At 37.5% G+C, this 19,664-nt stretch overlaps 1 protein-coding gene across 1 annotated transcript in view; it reads right to left on the minus strand.

Annotated features, from left to right (window-relative positions):
* Positions 1–19,664, minus strand: part of NBAS (NBAS subunit of NRZ tethering complex) — a 186,875-nt gene that overhangs the window by 108,382 nt on the left and 58,829 nt on the right. Inside the window, exons 29-32 of the mRNA XM_080390504.1 lie at positions 18,608–18,710; positions 15,844–16,067; positions 10,978–11,090; positions 7,190–7,303 (exon numbers count right to left, since the gene is read on the minus strand). Of these exons, the coding sequence (XP_080246630.1) occupies positions 7,190–7,303; positions 10,978–11,090; positions 15,844–16,067; positions 18,608–18,710 (554 nt within the window). The remainder of the gene's footprint in view (positions 1–7,189; positions 7,304–10,977; positions 11,091–15,843; positions 16,068–18,607; positions 18,711–19,664) is intronic.

Below are 19,664 nucleotides of genomic sequence, written 5' to 3' on the forward strand. Positions count from 1 at the left end.
TGGAATTGGAGGGAAGAGGAACACTTGGAGCAAGGAATGGTTTTCTTCTTAACTATGCTTGAGCAGTTGCATGCTAACAGGTCCCCCAACCCCAATGTTTTAGCAAATTATTTTTGATGCAGTAGGATACATCTCCACATGTTTTACAAAAGCACAAACATAAAATATAAGGATCATTTCCCTTTCCATCCATGGCTGTACTTGCTCATTTTATCTCCACTGTTCACTCATTTAAATTTCCATTATCTTGACACATGCTGTTATGCCACAGAAAAACCATCAGCTCTGACATGACGAGTGAATCCCCTTCAATGCACAGCCCGTCTTTTTTATGCAGCTTTTGTTGCCTCAGCAGTACAGTCACTTAAAATACTACCTGCTGCAGTTTAGTCTTGGTCATATTCTATTGAAACATGAAAAAATTCATTGCTACAGCTTTGCAATGACTCATTTGAAAGTATTTTTAATAATAAAGTCTTCTAAAAGTCAAAGTTTTGAATTCTAAATTGTTCCCCTTGCCATTCTGACAGACATCCAAGATATAAAACCAAGAAAGGTTCAATAACAAAAACTACCAAAATGGTGACCTTATTATATTACATAGTAATTCTGCATTAAGCCTTAATGTCAATGTCTGACATCCAGACTTAAACAAATCAAGTTCAGAAACCGGAAAGGATATCTTAGTTATTTTATTCCCCTTTTATTATCTGTGAAAGTTTGCATGTGTTCAGCTCCTTTGGATGATTGCCTCTTTACATCGTAAGATTTACATTGTAAGGGTTACTCCACCCAGTAAGATTAACAATAAGATATGGAAACAACTTCAGAGACTTATGATGTTTAACATTCAGATAGGAATTGATACAAGCAGATATGAATGACATCACACCTAAAAGGAAGTTGTAGCAAGGTGGGGGTCTGTCCCTTTTCCCAAGTAATAAATGATAAGAAGAAAGGAAATGGCCTCAAGCTGCACAAGGGAAGGTTTAGATTGGACATTAGGAATTACCTTTTTTCCCTGAAAGGGTGGTCAAGCATTGGAACAGGCTGCCAAGGGAAGTGGTTGAGTCACCTCCCCTGGAGGTATTTAAAAGAGGTGTACATGTGGCACTTAGGGACATGGTTTAGTGGTGTGTCTTAACCTTAAGTGCTAGGTTAACAGTTGGGCTTGATGATCTTCAGGGTCTTTTCCAATCTAAATGATCTCATAATACTATTACAAATTATAAGAAGAAAAATACAGACGCTCAGAAATAACAGGAAATAGTTTTTCTTCAGAAATAAAGGATATTCAAAAGCTGAAACATTGAAACACTTTCAATAAGATAAATACTACTTCTGAGTGGATGAAACAACATTCTCTTGAGTGAAACCAGGTCATAAAAACTTAAAAAGTCACATAGTATCAAACTTGGATGTATAATTCAGAAATTCCATGTCACCTGCATTTAGGATGTTAGAAACCATCTGCATGGTTACTTCCACATGCATTAAGCAATAAAGTCAGTGCTGAGGAAGGTAGATTTCAACAATAAGCTTTGACTTACTGTGAGGAATATGAGTAAAGCTTAAAGTTACTAGAATTAACTTACGGATATTAAAATTAAGTGAATTACCACAAAAAGTTGTAAAAAAAGAAAACAATGAACAGAAAACATTTCTAGAGAGCCTGACTCAAGAAATACAGGAAACTCACTAGATATGCACAGTAACAGTAGAGAAAATGCTCTTAGTTTCTGATACATAATCATTTTCTTACTTTTTTTGCTCCTCCTATTTTGTAAGCAAGCAATTGCATTAAGTGAATTGTTTCACACCCTTTCGTAACAGAGTGTGAATTAAGTGATGATCACAAGACATAGAACAGCTCCAGCTCCCTGAGCAGATGCAGATTTTCCAGCTGTCATGCTGAGCACATTCCCCCTCACTCACTTTGCCAATCTATGAAATTAGGAAAACACTTGTGTGCTTACTTCACAGAGGTTTACAGAGACTTGAGGCTTAAGTAGAGTTCACTCTCATTAATCAAATACTTTAAAGCAATTAATAAGCTAGGTGATATATCATTACCTAAGCAACATTTTAGCTTTGATAAGTATGAATATACATTCTATTACTCACTTTCAACCTTGCTCTGTAAACAACCTGTATTCAGAGAACACAGCTCCTAAAGCTCCTTAGGGATGACCATGTGCAGTCTACCCTTGTATGCACAGCAAATGCATTCTTTCAGAATTGAAATTAAAATATATACGCTCATAGTATTTTATAGGGTATATATTATATACAGTATAACATCGCATATACTATATACATACACATATGTATAGAGTTTATATAGGTATGGATAGGTGTAGCAAGCAGGTCTTTCACAATCAGTAACTGTATGGGCTGGGGTGGCAGGGAAAGCAAAGAGGGGGAAGAGCTACAACAAATTCCATCAGTCAGCAGATAAAGCAGAAGAAAGCACTCTACTGGTAGATACACACAGTGGTTCAGGAATGGAAGGGACTGCAAGTTTGAGCATGCATAACCAATACTGGCAAGTATGTTCCACAAAACAAAATTAGAACTTCTTTCACAGCAAAGGTGGCTCATAAATCAGGATAATTGTACACGTAGTGAAAACCAATTAGGGACAAAACCCAATTCTTTCTTCCAGTTGTGTTTTATCTAATTCTTCATTAAGCAAGTCCATAAAGTTCAATCCCTAGATTCTTTTTCAATATCCAGACTCATCCCAATATATCTCCATAAAACCATTCCCTTTCATCATAAGCTGTTAGAAATCAACTTACCCTTTCTCAGTAGTTTTAAACCTCCTAACAAAGACCATCTGTGCTATAACTGCAAAGAAGATTTTCCTTTTCTAATATTCAGTTTAAAATAACATATACATATTCACAAATCTTTTAATCTGCATGTGTGAGATGCCTCTTCAGCTACAAACTGATTTGTGGAATAATATTAGTGTTTCTTAACGTTCTTATGGCTACCAAGTTCTAAAATAACTCTTCATCATATTAATAATTGTAATTAACCAACTCAACTTACTGAGCCAACACGTAAAGAAATGCCATTTCTAAATGTCTTGTTTCAGTATCTTTTTATACCTACTATCAAATTTTACAAGACTCTTCATTTACAGACTATGATTAAGGCTATGCCAGCATTCCACTTTTTTACAGGTATTATTAACCTGGATAATAATATCATACACAACTTTAAATTCAGTGTACGGTTGCCTATTCTACCACTCACTGGAAGTATATACAGCAGTAATTGAGGACTAAAGCGTAAAGCTCTACAGACTTTCTTTAATTTGTTGGGAAAAGCATCTGCATACATGACTTAAAAGAGCAAAGGTAATTAGGCTTCCTTTGTATGCTTTTGGAAACCCTTCTGAATACTCATCAATGGAATGTAATGTCAGGCACAAAAATATCTGCAGTAATAGTGGTGGGCTGTTTATAGCTTTCAAGTCCAGAAAAGCTAAAAAATACTAAAGCAATAGTTTCTTAAAAATAAAGAAACCTGTTTTCCATATCTCATCCCCTACAACAAATAAGTTTAGATAAAATTCACAACTACGGCATTCTCTCAATTAACCCGTATGTTGCTCACAAATGAATATCCTGTAAAGAAAATATTTCTCTATAAGCAATATGACTAGTCAGCTGTCAGTGACAGTGAAATGGTTTATAATCACAAAAGCTTAAAAATACTTACTTAAAAAAAAAAAAAAAAAAACAAACCAAAAACAAACAACTCGCCCACAAAAAAAATCCACCACATCTACCACCAGACAAAGTCACTACAGGAAATGTTTTATTGCCATCTTTTCCTTTCAAATAAATGTTTTTCAGTAACCAAAAGATAACTGTGAAAGTGACAGAGTTAGGTATTTATTTAGTATACAAGACAAGAAAGCAAGTGTCAAAGCAGTATATTCTTTACCAAGATTCCCTCTTGAAATAGACCTTTACTACTAGAATACCATATTTACCACAGCAATAACCATTAGCATTATTCCTGAGGTTAAACATTAAAGTCAGAGCACTCAATACTCTTAGAATAAATATGTAATTTGTAGCTGTCCTGGTTTTGGCTGTGATAGAGCTGTCATCCATACAAGTGAGCTGCAATAGAGAAAGGTAGCCGGTACTTCAGGGCATTAGCTGTGAAAGAGATGATTTATTATTACCAGGACAATCCACGGTCACCCACGCATCCCAATGAAGTTCTATGCCTATGACGTATGTGGCAGAAATTGATACAGAGCACACCATCATCATATGCCAATTCAGTGGCAACAATGGGTTGTAAACACAACACACCAATGATGGATGAAGTGATTTCGCCATCTGCAGAACTACGAAAACAGTACCTCTGCTTCCATCATCTCCAGCACCCACTCCTCCATCATCTACCTCTATAATGTCCATCATCCACTCTCCACCTGTATGGACCCGCATCTCAGCCAGTAGGTGCCTTTCTGTTTGGAGGGGAGAATATAGGAGATACACACCACAGGGTACCCTGCAGTTACACCTGCAGGACCACAGCAAGGACATGAAGAGGTGGGATGGAAAGCCTAACTCAACCTTGTAGACACAGATGCATAATTACAATGAAAAACAATCACAAATGGGGAGATTTCCAGGAAGGTTGCTGCTCCAGTCTCCAGAGGACAGTTTCCCAGACAAAGTGATAGGGCTGCCTTTATTCTCTATCCTGTGAAAAGGAATTCTAATCCCTTCTGGCAAGACACAAGTGAGGGGAACCACTGCATGCTACATCCACTTTGCACCACTTGTCGTCCTGGTGGGGGATCCTATGACCAGGATTAGGGGGGGCCCTACCTCCAGCCAGGAGGATGACAGGGATAACTGGGTTTACGGGACTGTGTAGATCCAATAGTCTGACACATTGAACCCAGAGGAATATAAAGCTCTAGTAGATCCAGGTGCACAGCGTACTCTAATGCCATCAAGCTATGAAGGGGCAGAACCCATTAGTATTTCTGGAGTGACAGGGGGATCGCAACAGCTAACTGTATCGGAGGCTGAAATAAGCTTAACTGGGAACGAGTGGCAAAAACATCCCATTGTGATTGGCCCAGAAGCTCCATGTATCCTCTGCATAGACTGTCTTAGGAGAGGGTATTTCAAGGATCTGAAAGGGTATCAGTAGGCTTTTGGTATAGTTGCCTTGGAAACAGAGGAAATTAAGCAGCTTTCTGCTTTGCCTGGTCTTTCAGAAGACCTATCTGTGGTGGGGTTACTGAAAGTCAAAGAACAACAGGTGCCAACTGCTACTACAACAATGCACCAGCAGCAACACCATACCAACCAAGACTCCCTGATTCCCATCCACAAGCTGATTCACCAACCAGAGAACCAAGGAGTCATCAGCAAGACCCATTCACCATTTAATAGCCCCATATGGCCCGCATGAAAGCTTAACAGGAATGGAGATTAACAGTGGACTATCATGGCCTGAATGAAGTCACGGTGTCGCTGAGTGGTGCTGTACCAGACATGCTAGAACTTCAATATGAACTGGAATCAAAAGGTAGCTAGGTGGCATGCCACCACTGATAATTATAAACGCATTTTTCTCAATTCCTTTGGCTGCAGAGTGCAGGCCACTCATCTTTCAGTCTCCGGAGATGGGAGCCATGAGTTTGTTCCCTGTTCAAAGGTACACACCAAGGCACTGTAGATGCTGATCTATAACTAATGCACTAGGATAACACTACTGGACAAAATAGTTTGTATTGTTAAGCTTCACAGAATCACTGTGGATTTGCTCTTCCTTCTCTCATACAAAAAGAATCACACAGTTTCAAAAGAAAGTAAAACAAAAATCAGCAGCATTAGCCTAAAGAACCCAGATTATTTAGAAGAAAAACTGACAGATTTTAACTTAATGCAGGTAGAAGCAGAGAGGAGAGGGAAGCAGCTGTACAGCAATCTTGTCTTATGAACTGATCCGAAGAAACTTTTTTTTTTTTCCCAAAAAGTCTTGCAAACAAGGAAAAATAAAGTTAATGTCTGTCACTCTAGTTTTTCTGTAGAACAGAAGATTACATGTGAAATGAACAAATATATAGATTGGATCCAGCTAACTAACATGGTACCATACCATCCCCTCCCCTCTGTCATCTTTCATGTAGCAGTGCTATGTAACAGGAACACTGAGCTTATCACAGTCACAATGCCATTTCCAGTGCTGTCTTTCCTTAGGACATGGGTATTTTGGAAGGTCAACAACCTAATTTTTATACCTCTATTCATAACCTCATCCAATCCCTTTGGATAGCCCCCTCCTATATATATTTAATACTATGAAAAAAAATTGCCAATACTAAGCTTCCTGAAAACATAAGAAGAAAATTGTTAAATGATTTAACAAATACAGAAAGAAAGGAATTAGTCAACCATGCATCAGTGACAAAGCTGGAATGCATTGATTTTTATATACCACGGTGCATGAAATACAAATCTGTATTTTATATTTCTCTATTCTATTGCTACATCAATAAAAATAGCAGTATTGTATTTGCAGTTGCACCGATGAAGTATTTTTCAAAAATCGAAAGGTCTGTCAGACACTTTAGGTAGGCCATCTAGAAAATGAAGATAAAAGAAAAAAATCATCTAACATACTTAGGATTTGATCCTTGAAGACGTTCAGCTTCTCAAATGAATAGTCAAGCTAACACATTATTTGTAGTGTACAAAGGAGACACACAAAGCTGAAGTTTATGCATTATAGATGACTTTCTTGTCTCTAACTTAAATGGGACTATTATTAAATCAAACTACATTACTTGACAGAGACAATAAGATTTACAGGAATTTTAGTATTATCAGTTAACTGTAAGACAAATTATTCTCAGTCACAAGTCCTCCAACCTGAAATACGCTTTTACTAAAAATCCAGATTAGACAAAGCTGTTTTTTTTTATTTTACATATCTGTGGAACATCAGAACAGCTGACAGTATCAGCTGTTTTACAGATAAAATATTTCATTCATCTAAAATTATTTCATTCCTCCCCAATGACATAATTTTTTGGTGACATCCTCAAGCACACATTCTAACGATAAACTCAAATGACACGAAGTATAACACAAATGCATGTTGCATTGCAATTCAGTGTCTTATTAGCACAGCTTACCTGCAACCCTTAGCAAATTTGCAAGTCCCAAGAGCTTAGCAGATTGTTTATAGTTTGTTGACATCTGAGCAAGACAGTCCTTGATGAGACTAAGTCGATCTGAACATAAACGCACTGTTGAAAGAAGAGCTGGTGTTAGAGACTTCATAAATGAACCTTACTGCTGTATTACCGGTTAAACAATGCAGGCACAGAAAGAGTACTAGGGAATATAAAAATGCAAACACAATCTGAAAACTAGCTGAAAGTTACTTACATACAGATCCTCAATTATACCGATAAACAGAAAGTTAAAACAACACTCTAATATACCCAGCCCCAATCACTAGCAAGTCGTCAGGCTAGAAAGGGAGGAATAAAAGGGACCCAAATGAAAATTTATTTTTGTTTCAGGTTTTCAGACTCAATGCTTTAAAGTTCATATGACTAACCACATGCCTTTATACAATTATCTTTTTAAAATATAATTTCTGCAACGTTATCAGAAAGGCTGCTAAAACAGACATTAACTTTCATTCGGAACGTTGTAAATAACTAATATTTCATGCTACATTTTATTGTAGGGTGGACAGGATATATCATACAGACTGAAGGAACTGTCACAGGCAAAATCTTCAGCTGTTTTAATTTACATAAATATTCCTGAGCGAGTGAAGGGAAAGCCTGCAAATCACCATATCCTGTCAACCATATCCTGAGAAGCTTATAATTAGTACTGTGTTTCAAAAAAGATTTTATCAAGAATTAAACAATTACATTAATTATATAATGTAATACCATGAACCAAATGCAGTGCTCTTTTTAGATAATGGGTGACTAACTTCAGGCTGCTGCTTTAAAAAGGTAGCATTTTCATACCATTCAAGTTTCAAAACACAGAAGAACAGCATGCAGATCTTCCACTTAACACTTAGTAAGACATTAATGATTGCATGAGGGATAAGCTCCATGTGCTATTGCACAGTTTAAAACATATCTTATTAGGCCTCAATAAGTGCTATGCAGCACCTGCATAATGAAAACTCTATTAGTAAGTTCTAGAAATCAAGACTAAAACAAATTAAGAATGGGGAAGCAGGAAAGGGTTACACTTTTGGTTTCACTTTTAATATTTTATCACACATATATTAGTATACAGCAGTAACATGTTTTCATTCACTGATTAAGTAAGATTTTTTTGTAATATTTAACATAATTGAAAGTAATCTGATATAATACCATGGGTTAAATACTCTCATTAAAGAAGGAGTTCTCTTCACCTTTTATGTTAATAAGGAGTGTCCAAACCAGATTTTATTAAAATACATCATAATTATAGTTCACAACCTTAACTTCTGAGTTTGCTAAAAATGCAAGGGGGGGAAGCTCTACAGAATACTAAACATAAAAGACTATTGCTAATTCTTATTGTGGGAATAACTGATCCTTAATGTTATTTTAATTACATTCTATCAAAGTAACTGACCATTTAAAGGCTTTCATTAAAACTTTAAAACATAATTTTAATCTTATTAATTAGATTTACATGAAAGATACTGAGGAACGGATAAGTCAGGATCATTAATGAAATTACAGGCATGATTTCACATATTCTAATTAATCTAGATCAGTTGTACTACACATGGCAACATAATATCGCATTAACATTACATTATTTACAATAAAAATCATGTGCACACTGCAAAAGATGAAGAAAATATGTTTACTTTTCTACAGGCTGAACAAACTGACTAAAAAATAATTCTCCTCTAGATATCAATATTGCAAGATACAGAAACCAGACTTATTCTCAGCCCAGAAACGGTAAGATTTCCAAATATAACATATGGAGCATCAGCTTACTTTGAAGGAATACTAGGGAAACAAAAGAGTAGTTTGTTGTTTTCTTTTTGTTAAGTAACAAAAACCATTTAGAACATTCACTTCATTTCCACAGACCCACAAGTGCTTCCCATAAATCCCAGTATTCCTCTGCACAATGCCACAAGTAAAACATCAGCATGTTTCATTGGTACTCTGTGCTCAGCCAGTTTTTTAGAGTGCTCCCAATACCCATGTTCATGCAGTTTCACATAGTTGCCCTCACACGATACATTAAAGCTTTACTGAAGGCCAAGTAGTTGAGCTCTCTTGTACTTCTTTCACTTAGAAAAGTGGAGGGTTTTGTTAAGTGTATTGGGTTTGTGTGGCAAGGTTTTGGCAGTGGGGAGACTACAGGTGTGGCTTCCGCGAGAAGCTGCCAGAAGCTTCCCCTTTGTCCAACAGAGCCAATGCCAGTTACCACTGAACCCATCAGAGATGCTGGTAGCCCGTGTGGGATAACCTATTTCAGAAGAGGAGAAAGTCGGTGCACAACAGCAACTGCAGCCAGGACAGAGGAGTGAGAACATGTGAGAGCCGCAGCCCTGCAGCCCGCAGGACAGGGCAGGAGGAGGCCGGGGGGCTCCAGGCGCCGCGGCAGAGGCTCCCCCCAGCCCGCGGCGCAGCCCCCGGCGGGGCAGGCTGTGCCCCCAGCCCACGGAGCCCCCGGGGGGCAGCTCCCCCCCCGCAGCCCGGCAGGGCCCCACGCCGGGGCAGGGGGTGCCCGAGGGAGGCTGTGACCCGCGGGCAGCCCGCGCTGGAGCAGCTCCGGGCAGGGCCCGCGGCCCCGCGGGGAGAGGAGCCCGGGCCGGGGCCGGGCTGCGGGCAGGGCCGGTGCCCCCGCGGGGACCCGCGCCGGGGCCGGCCGGGCCTGAGGGGCTGCGCCCCGCGGGGGGACCCACGGCTGGGTGTGAGGGACTGACCGCAGCCCCCTGCACTGGGGACCGTAGAAGGGAAATAAAATCAGGGGTGAAGCTGAGCTTGGGAAGAAGGGATGGGTAGGGGGAAAGTGTTTTAAGATTTGGTTTTATTTCTTATTACCCTACTCTGATTTTTGATTGGTAATAAACCAATTTCCCCAAGTCAAGTCTGTTTTGCCCATGATGGTAACTGGCGGTGATCCCCCTGCCCTTATCCCGACCCACGAGCCTCTCACTGCATTTTCTCTCCCCTGCCCAGCTGAGGAGGGCAGTGACAGAGCAGCTTTGGTGGGCACCTGGCATCCAGCCAGGGTCAACCTCCACATAAAGCAGTGAACTAACTTTGTTTGGCACAATCTATAAGCAATAAAATACACTACAATACAGTCTATTTTTCCCTTTATCTCATTGTCCGTATTATCCTTTCTTTCCAACTTTTGTCCAACAACTTCCCATACCACTGGAGTCAGAGCTCCAAAACATTATTTAAAGTTTTAAACAAGTCATCAGAAGAAACACCTTGTGAAAGCTCATTTCCCTTGTCATTGGGTTTTACGTACCTCAGAATGAAACAGCCCAGTGCAGACATGAGAACTGCCTACATGTGAAGTACCTCTCTCCCCACCCATTACTTTAAAGCTCATCAGCAAATGAGCAAGGGCAGATTATTTTGCAAATAAAAAGTGAGTTCAAACTATTTCTGCTGAAGTTACCAGGAACTTCAGATGCTCAGTAGTCTATTAAGAAGTTCTGCTAAAAAAGTCCCAAAACACAGACTCCAAATGCAGACATCTTTCTCATCTCACGTCAACAGAAGAATGTTTTTTTAAGAAAAACCCAATTTTTTGGTATGTGTCTGTAAGCTGTTTGGAAGCAGAAAAGGGACCTTTTTTTTACCCATGTAACATGAGTTTAACCATGTAACACTCATGCAATAGTAAACTATATTTCATGCATATTTATGCCCGTGATTCAAGTAATCACATAAAGAATGAAAATATGCAGTACCTTGTAATGGTAGTACTTTCACACCAAATTCTTCAAGGTAGCCAAGAGCACGAATGAGATCTAGCTCCTCCTGAATAGCACTTGGACAGTCTACAATAAGCTGTAGACAGCACCTAAAAAGGAAGGAAACAATTTTTTCTAAAAATTGTTAAATAAATTTGAAGTTAAATTTGTGGGAAAAGTTCAACTGTGAGTATGAAAAAACCCACCAAAACCCAATAGTAATTTACTGTGCTTATGGAACATCAAAATACTCACTAGTGCTGTAACACACACTGTAAGTGTCTGGCACTGTATCTCTGTCATGGCTGGCTAAACTTTCTTATGAAATTCTATTCTTGGATTGCCACAATCTTCTTCACCTAGTTATGGTAAGAACATCACCTAAACCCTACTGAAATTAGACCTGCAATGATTTTAACAAAAGACATTGTAATATAAATGAATATGTAATTATTTAGGGAAGTATTTCTTGTATCACTACTGTATTTTGGTGTTGCTACATAGTAGATAAAGACTGATTTGAATCCACTAAGATAAAAACGATATTCTGCAAAAACTTGATTGGAAGTGAGATGTTAGAGCTACTGTCAAAAATTCAGTTTCCTTAACTAGGTTCAGCAAATGAAAACAAAGCTGATTAAAAAAGAAAACTATCAAAATTGCTCTGAAGATGTATATATGCAACTATTAATAAAATGTTACTTTAAGTAAACTATTTAAAAAATTATGTTTTATAAATATTACATTAACATAATCAGATTTTACATATTTTTAAATAAAACTTGTATTCTGGTACAGCATATTCATAAGCAGTTTTAACAACAGATATTTTCAAAATATGCAAAATATTTCCACATGCAAAATAGCCTCAGTGTTTTAAAATGGCTTAATTCATCATACACATTAAACATATTTTGTTTGTGCAATTTGTTGTATGTTTTTTATCTCTACATGTTAACTAAGAAATAGCTATGTTTGCATAAAAAATAAAGTTGTATGGTAACTACATTCCCATCTGAACCCATCACATTTTTCAGGAGCACTGACAAACATTTCCAGGTAAAGTGGAAATTAAAACAGGAGCAGAAGGAAAACTAACTTGCTAAAGAGAAGAAAAATATGTTCTGCCTGAAACAACTCCTACAGTAAGACTACTAGGAGACCTAAACTCTGTGATAAACACTCGGGGAGGTAAGTTAAGTTACCATGAAACAACTGATTGGAAACAAGTCAGAGAAGGACCAAAACAGCTTACTAAACAGAAGTAAACACATGGTCATACATTCATAGCAAGTATTTGAGATATTATTTTGAAATATGACCATAAAAACAGAGATAAAAGTTAATGACAGCAAACTTCTAAAATACTAAAAACAGTGGTACTTTGTATTTCCAGAGTCTTCTAATGGAAAAGACTCTCAGTCAAAGACTGGTGGGGGAAGGGGTGGGGGCAGAATTAGAAAATAAACCTTAATTTTATAATGACATTAAATCACTTTTTCATAGCAATTATAGAATGGGTTGAAAGGACCCTTTAAAGATCACCCAGTCCAATACTCCCTGCAATGAGCAGAGACAACTTCCACTAGACCAGGTTGCTCAGAGGCTCACCCAATCTGACAACTTGAATGCTTCCATGGATGAGGCATCTACCACCTCTCTGGGAAACCTGTTGCAGTGCCCTCACTACCCTCACTGTAAAAAATTTCTTCCTCGTATCTAGTTTAAATCTACGTTCTTTTAGTTTAAAACCATTACCCCTTGTCCTGCCACTATACACTCTTGTAAAAAGCTTGTGTCCATCTTCTTATAAGATCCATTTAGCTACTGGAAGGCTGCTATAAGGTCTCCTGATGCCTTCTCCAGGCTGAACAACCCCAGCTCTCTCAGTCTGTCTTCACAGGAGAGGTGCTCCAGCCCCCTGATTATTTTTGTGGCCCTCCTCTGGACTTGCTCCTACAGGTCCGTGTCCTTCTTGTGTTGGGGGCCTCAGAGCTGAATGCAGTGCTCCCAGTGGGGTCTCACAAGAGCAGAGAGGGAGAACCACGTCCCTTGACCTGCTGTCACAGTTCTTTTGCTGTAGCCCAGGATACAACCGGCTTTCTGGGCTGCAAGCACACATCGCTGGCTCACATCCAGCTTTTCATCCACCAGTACCTCCACATCCTCTGCAGGACTGCTCTCAATCCATTAATCACCAGTCTGTATTGGTACTAGGGGTTACTAGGGGTTGCCCAGACCCAGGTGCTGGACTTTACGCTTGTCCTTGTTGAAACTCATGAGGTTCACAGGGGCCTACTTCTTGAGCTTGTCCAGGTCCCTCTGGATGGTATCCCACCCCTCAGGCCTGTCAACTGTACCACTCAGTCCAGTGTCATTGGCAAACCTGCTGAGGGGGCACTCAATCCCTGCATCTGTGTCATTGATGAAGATATTAAACAGTACTGGTCCCACTACGGATCCCCGAGGAACACCACTTGTCACAGATCTCCATCTGGACATTGAGCCGTTGAATGCTACCATCTGGATGTGGCCACCCACCAAACAGTCCACCCATTTAATCCATATCTCTCCAATTTAGAGAGAAGGATGTTGGGAGAGGGGGGGAACCATGTCAAAGGCTTTACAGAAGTCCACACAGACTACATCTGTGGCTCTTCCCTTGACCACTGATGTAGTCACTCCATCGCAGAAGGCTACTAGGTTGGTCAGGCAGGACTTACCCTTGGTGAAATCATGCTTCCTATCTCAAATCACTTCCCTGTCCTCAACGTGCCTCAGCATAGCTTCTAGGAGGATCTGCCCCACAACCTTCCCAGGCACAAAGGTGAGGTTACATTGCATTACAGTGCCACATGCAACAGCAAAGGACTAGACTGCTGACCCAAAAGGTCTGTTCCAAATAACCATGCATTTTGTTCCTGCTGCTCCAAAATGAAACAAAAAACCAACCAACCTCTCTGCGTCCTAACTTAGCCCAGAGGTGGGCTTCTCTCCTACACATCAAGGAAATCCCACAACTACAGTATCCTATCCCCATACAAGCAGCTAACACATAAACTTTAACGATGGCCATTATATGCACACAGATAAAATTCAGTTGTAATTTGGATACTGTAACAGTCTATGCACGTTTCATTGTGATCACAACTTTTTTACAGACTATCTAGTTGTCCTGGTATCCAAAATTTAAACATCTATATATTTATATAAATATTCATATATTTTAAAATAAAGTAAAAGCCAGTGACTCTTGGGCCTTTTCAGCCTCTAAAGCAAGCATATACCTAGAACACTTATAAGCAATAATGATAGTCAATAAATTGTGCTTTCAATAAAAAGGTAGAAAGAGAGCTAGCATTTTTACTCCTGTAAAAGTGACCATCCTTCAACATTGACCTGAGGTGATAATGCCTTTACTAAAAAAGCAAACAACAAAATCCCACACAAATAAAGAAAGAAACCTTCATCCACATCACATGTATTTATGAGAAAAACAAGCTGTGAGTGATTAGGGAGGAAAAAACCCAATGCTTTTTCAGTCATTGTCCAATTAAGTTATGCAGAATATAACTGTTACTCTCTAACAAAAAATATATGATTTGTCAATCCATAAAGCTTACAATATTTTATTGAGGAAAACTTAATTTGAAAAACAATAATTACTTACAAATAGGTTGACTGTATTGCTGTAGTCAGTACTCAAAAAAAACTCCACAAACTGGTAATGTGTAGTACATACCATTATGTGTCAAGATGAATTTGTATCTTGAAGGGAAGAAAAATAAGTAAACTTTTTTCTTGTAATTAGTAGGTCAGTATACTCACATTAAGTGACAGTAGTACTTTATAAAGATGACATGTCTTCCATTGTAATTGAAACAAATATTTTTGTTTGGTTATGGGATTTTCTTTTGGTTTTTTGGTGTTTGAGTTGTGGTTTTGGGTTTCTTTAGGTTTGTTTGGTTGGGTGGGGTTTTTTTATTTTTGTTCTTTTTTTTGTGTTTGTGGGGATTTTGGGGGGTTTTTTTGGTTTGTTTGTTTCTGTTTTTAATAAGTGCCTTAAGGAAAATTTATTTGGATTAACACATAACAATACCCACGGAAAAGCAAATTCTTAGAATAAAAGGGAAAGGCTGGAAATACTAAGACATGCTTCTATTTTAAATATTTAGGGTAAGCCAAGGAATCAATCTTCTACATAGGTAATACTAAACTATTTTACCTATCTGCATCTAATCTGTAAAAGAAAATACTTCCATGTCTAAATTTATACAAGAATGAACATTCACACTGCAACCTTTGAGGTTGCTCTATGGCTGAACTGCATTGTGAAGAATTGTCTTACTTCTTCATGCAACAAAGAGAGACAGATAGCCTCAAATGAACTCTCAGAATTGGGAAAGACCAAAATAATAAAAGTAATGAAAGAATCAGTAAATTGCTATTTTCTGTTGTGGTAGTAACCGGGGGCCACAATTGTGTTCAATGTCATAACGTGGAAAGGGTCCAAGTAACACGAGTGAAAACCTTCTTATCCACAGAGAAAGGTTTGCACATTTCTTCTTGTTCTTCAACCTGAATTCTGTAATAGATCACTCCTTCAACCAGGAACTGCAATGGTGAACACACACACAAAGCAAGGGGTGGGGGAACCACAAAAAAAAAAAAAAAAAAACACCAAAAAAACAACACACCAGAAAAGTTTTGCAGAAGCCGAAAGTATTGTTTTGACTTACCATATAATTTTACAAGAAAAGAAATAAACTCACCTAAAATTCACCCCCTCTTACAGGGAAACAAAATTCAAGTTTCAATTAAAAGAGCAATATGTATTTATGTATATCGTAATTGTAAATATACCTGGCCAAATCCATACAGCTATCTGTCAAGCTCGTTGAAGAATTGAAATATTCTCTGCCAGCAGCCAAAACTAGTTCAATACTTTTTGCATAGTTGACTCGGTACTGTGGCTTCCCTTTTGATGCACTTGGTAGATCCACTGACCAAATACTGCAATGCATCATTTGCCCAGCCAAGTGGATATTGTCTATACTGCTTGAGCATAGAAGACTTTCTGTGAATATCTAAAAGAAAGAACAATAATTCAACAATCTGCAGGAGCAGCTTCAAAGAAGCTTATCTGTGTTCTATGGAACAACCCCTTTGATTAAAACAAGCAGAAAATAGAACTTTTATCAAGAAGAGGATTTCCAAAGGTAGTTGTGGCAGTGGGAGATTGTGGCCTCTGATTCAAATAGCCCCACTGAATGAGGGCAAAACCCCACTTGAGGAGCACGCGTAGTTAGCAAAAAACATCAGTGGTGCTATCTGAGGATGTACACTAGTTTCCATTAGAACTGAGAAACTTGTAACCAATCCTGTACGTGAATGAAAATGAATATGCAGCACACTATGAAGGTAAAAAAATTAAAGTAAAGCTAAAATTGACTAATAGCTAATTATTTCTACTTCCGGGGGGAACAGGATGGGAGGGGGGGGGGAGGATGCGGCAAGGAACAACCAACACCAACTTATTGACTGCCTTTTTTACAGTGTGACTTCGAGGAAATTATTTATACCTGCATTCTGAGGTGTTAATAGGATGTACAAATCTGAAAAGGCAGTTCGGTATTAAGACCTTAAAACCAAGAATATATGTGAAAAAATGCTGTGTCCCTGAAGAAAGTAAAATATTTAGAACTCAGCAAATAAGAGGGTTTTTAAGTTTGAATCAAGACTATCTTCAAAGAATGCATACCAATATGCATACCAGCACCTGCCACAAAACACCTAACAATTACTTTCAGGTCAAAGTTTTGCCCACTTTAAGATGCTCAAAATAATCTCAATTTCTTACAAAAATAAATTTACTTTTTTTTAAAACACAGCCGGTATTGTCCTAATGAAGAGCAATATATTCATTTAATCATTTCAGAAAATATCACAGCTGCAACAATATGGCCTTTATAAAAAGTTTTAAATTTCTTAACAAATTAAATAGAGTCAATGAGTCATAGTCAAGCCCCAGTTGAAGGGACCTCAAAAGGTAATCTGGTCAGAACTTTCATGGGAAAGGGGGCATAAATGAAATTATCTAGCACCCTGCCCAACTGCATCTGGAAACTAAAGCATTTATTCACTAGAAAGAACCTCTCCAAATCATCTTATACTCCAGGAAAGGAACACAGTTAGTGCTTCTTAAAAAGCATCATACAATTGGATCACATTCCATTTCACAATACATTAATCCTCAAGGAACAGTGAAAGATGCAAAGTATGATAGCTGACTCTTTTTTCCTTAAAGATCACATACATACATCTTACCCCTCTCAAAATGTATGGACATTAAGTCCTTCAGGAGGACAGGATTCACTTTGCATGCAAGCAGAATAGAGTAAGCATCACGCTAAAAAAAAAATCCCCATAAAACCTCACATATGATTGCAAATCCTTAATGCCTCAATTTATCAATTTTCTAATTATCAAAGCATAATTGGATACAACGGCACTACATTTTAAAAGATTTGCAGCATTCCTACATGAATTTTTCAAAACTCTTTGTTGTGGTGGGGTTTTTTAATCATATAGTATAGAGGTTAAAAAATAATTTAGTATTAATAAAAATATTAAAATCAAAAAAAATCAAATGCTATTATTTTCAGAATTCTCTAGTACTGTAATTTTTTTAAATGCACTTAAAAAAAAAAATCCAAGTACCATAAGCCACAGCCTATCACAAAAGCATGACCATTAAATACAGTGCAGTTCTCTTTGAGCAACACTAAACTGTAGAACTACAGAAAAATCATGAATTTTTTTTCCATACAGGTTGAATAGCATTGCTTTTTCAGTTCAGGGTTTTTTTTCTAATTTGCTTTCAAAACTTCTCCCAAGAGCTAATCAGATTGTTAGCCATAAGCAATTAAATCTGCCAATTGCAGTAAAACACCTTAAACTTTTAAAATATGTGACTATTTAAATACCAATTATAGTGGATACGGCACATCCTATAAAAAACTGCAGCCTGTTGAAGTGAAAATGCAGATAAATGACACATGCCACAGCAAATTCTACATTAGTCTAATAAAAGCCCTTTGAAATATTAATCACATACGTTTTGGATTTATGTACATGCAAGTTTGGTAGTTTTTTTCCTTCAATGAAATTAGATTTTTTTACCTCACATTATTTTACCTCAATTACAAGCAGTAGAAAGTCCATAATCCTATAATAACCTTGGATAATGTTATCAAACCAGAACTTCATGTTTAAAAAACATGCTTGGCTAAAGATAACACTTAGCTAAAAGATTGTTTATTTTCATTAGTTTTAAGAGTTTAATACTAAACACATTTGTACATACAATTATAAAGTCTCAGGAAGTTGACTTAATCTAAAGAAAGTTTAAATCTAGAAAAAATTTCCTGTATATTTATTAGAGGAGCTTTCTATGAAATGAATTAACACAGGAAGTTTCTGATTTGAATGAAAATACTGTAAAAAAGCCAGCAGACAACCAAGTAACACAACACATGAAAATGTATTTAGATTTGTGAGCAACAATATGAAATGAGGATTTGTAGCTTACTTGGGACATAAATCAGGAAGAAAAAATAAAACTCACCTCATAGCAAGTATCTGAATGTAAGCATGTATATACTTTCTGCTGCATGTCTAACATATCCTGGAGCAATTCCTTCCAGTGTGTCTCACTGACAGATGGTTGCCTACAAACATTTTTAAAATTAAATATTCTCTTCCTCAACAGACTTAAAGAAAAGATGTAGATGCACTGCAGTTCTATCACCAAAAATATGAATTTTCACAAACAGTATTTAAATCTTTAATTGGACTTTTAACGAGAAGTGATTTAAAGACAGCATGTTTTTAATATTAATTAACATTTAAACAGTGTCTGTGGGATAAAATTGATGATAACAGTGTAGTACCCAAAGTGTTTTTTCTGTGGAATAACACAGAGATTTAAGCAATCTTTATCAAAATCCCTCAAGTAGGTTTTGCTAATTTCCAGCAGTACATCAAAAAGCTGGACGTGCTAACTTCATACTGATCCAAGAACAGCTGGGTAAAAAGTTTTTAACAGCAACAAAGAGAATCATTAAAGTGCTGTTCATTATAAGCAATCTTAAAGAACTAATCAATTGCATGCAAGCACAGAAGAATACAGCTGCAAGTTTATTTTGTTCCTTAAACTGGAATGGTATTCAGATTCTTAACCCTCTGATTCCACACATCTGTTTACTCACAAAGCTTCCTTTACAACCTCATGTGCTCTATCAAAACTTTTCATAGAGTTTTTACTACTAAGGTTTTTTGACATTTTCTTGAGCCTTTCCAATTAAAAGACTTTAAGGTACACAGACTAGTCCAGCTAATAGCGATTTTCTCATGTGGCATTAGCTTTTGTTTTGGCAAAGCAAAGGGTCTCCACAAAATAATTTAAAAAATAAATCAACATTTTTCCTACAAAGGCATTAACTTGATCTTTCTAAAGCAATGTTTTTACAAGTCTTAAAGCTTTCAGTACGTCCAAGCGAAATGCTACTCTACCATCACCAATACACTGTTGTGCACATTTACTTTAAATAAGAGAAATACATAACTAAGAGAAAGAAAAAGAAAAAAACAACAAACCACAGTGAGCTGTATAATAATTCGTC

The sequence above is a fragment of the Falco punctatus genome (assembly GCF_963210335.1).
Source record: "Falco punctatus genome assembly, chromosome: 5".
Lineage (NCBI taxonomy): Eukaryota > Metazoa > Chordata > Aves > Falconiformes > Falconidae > Falco > Falco punctatus.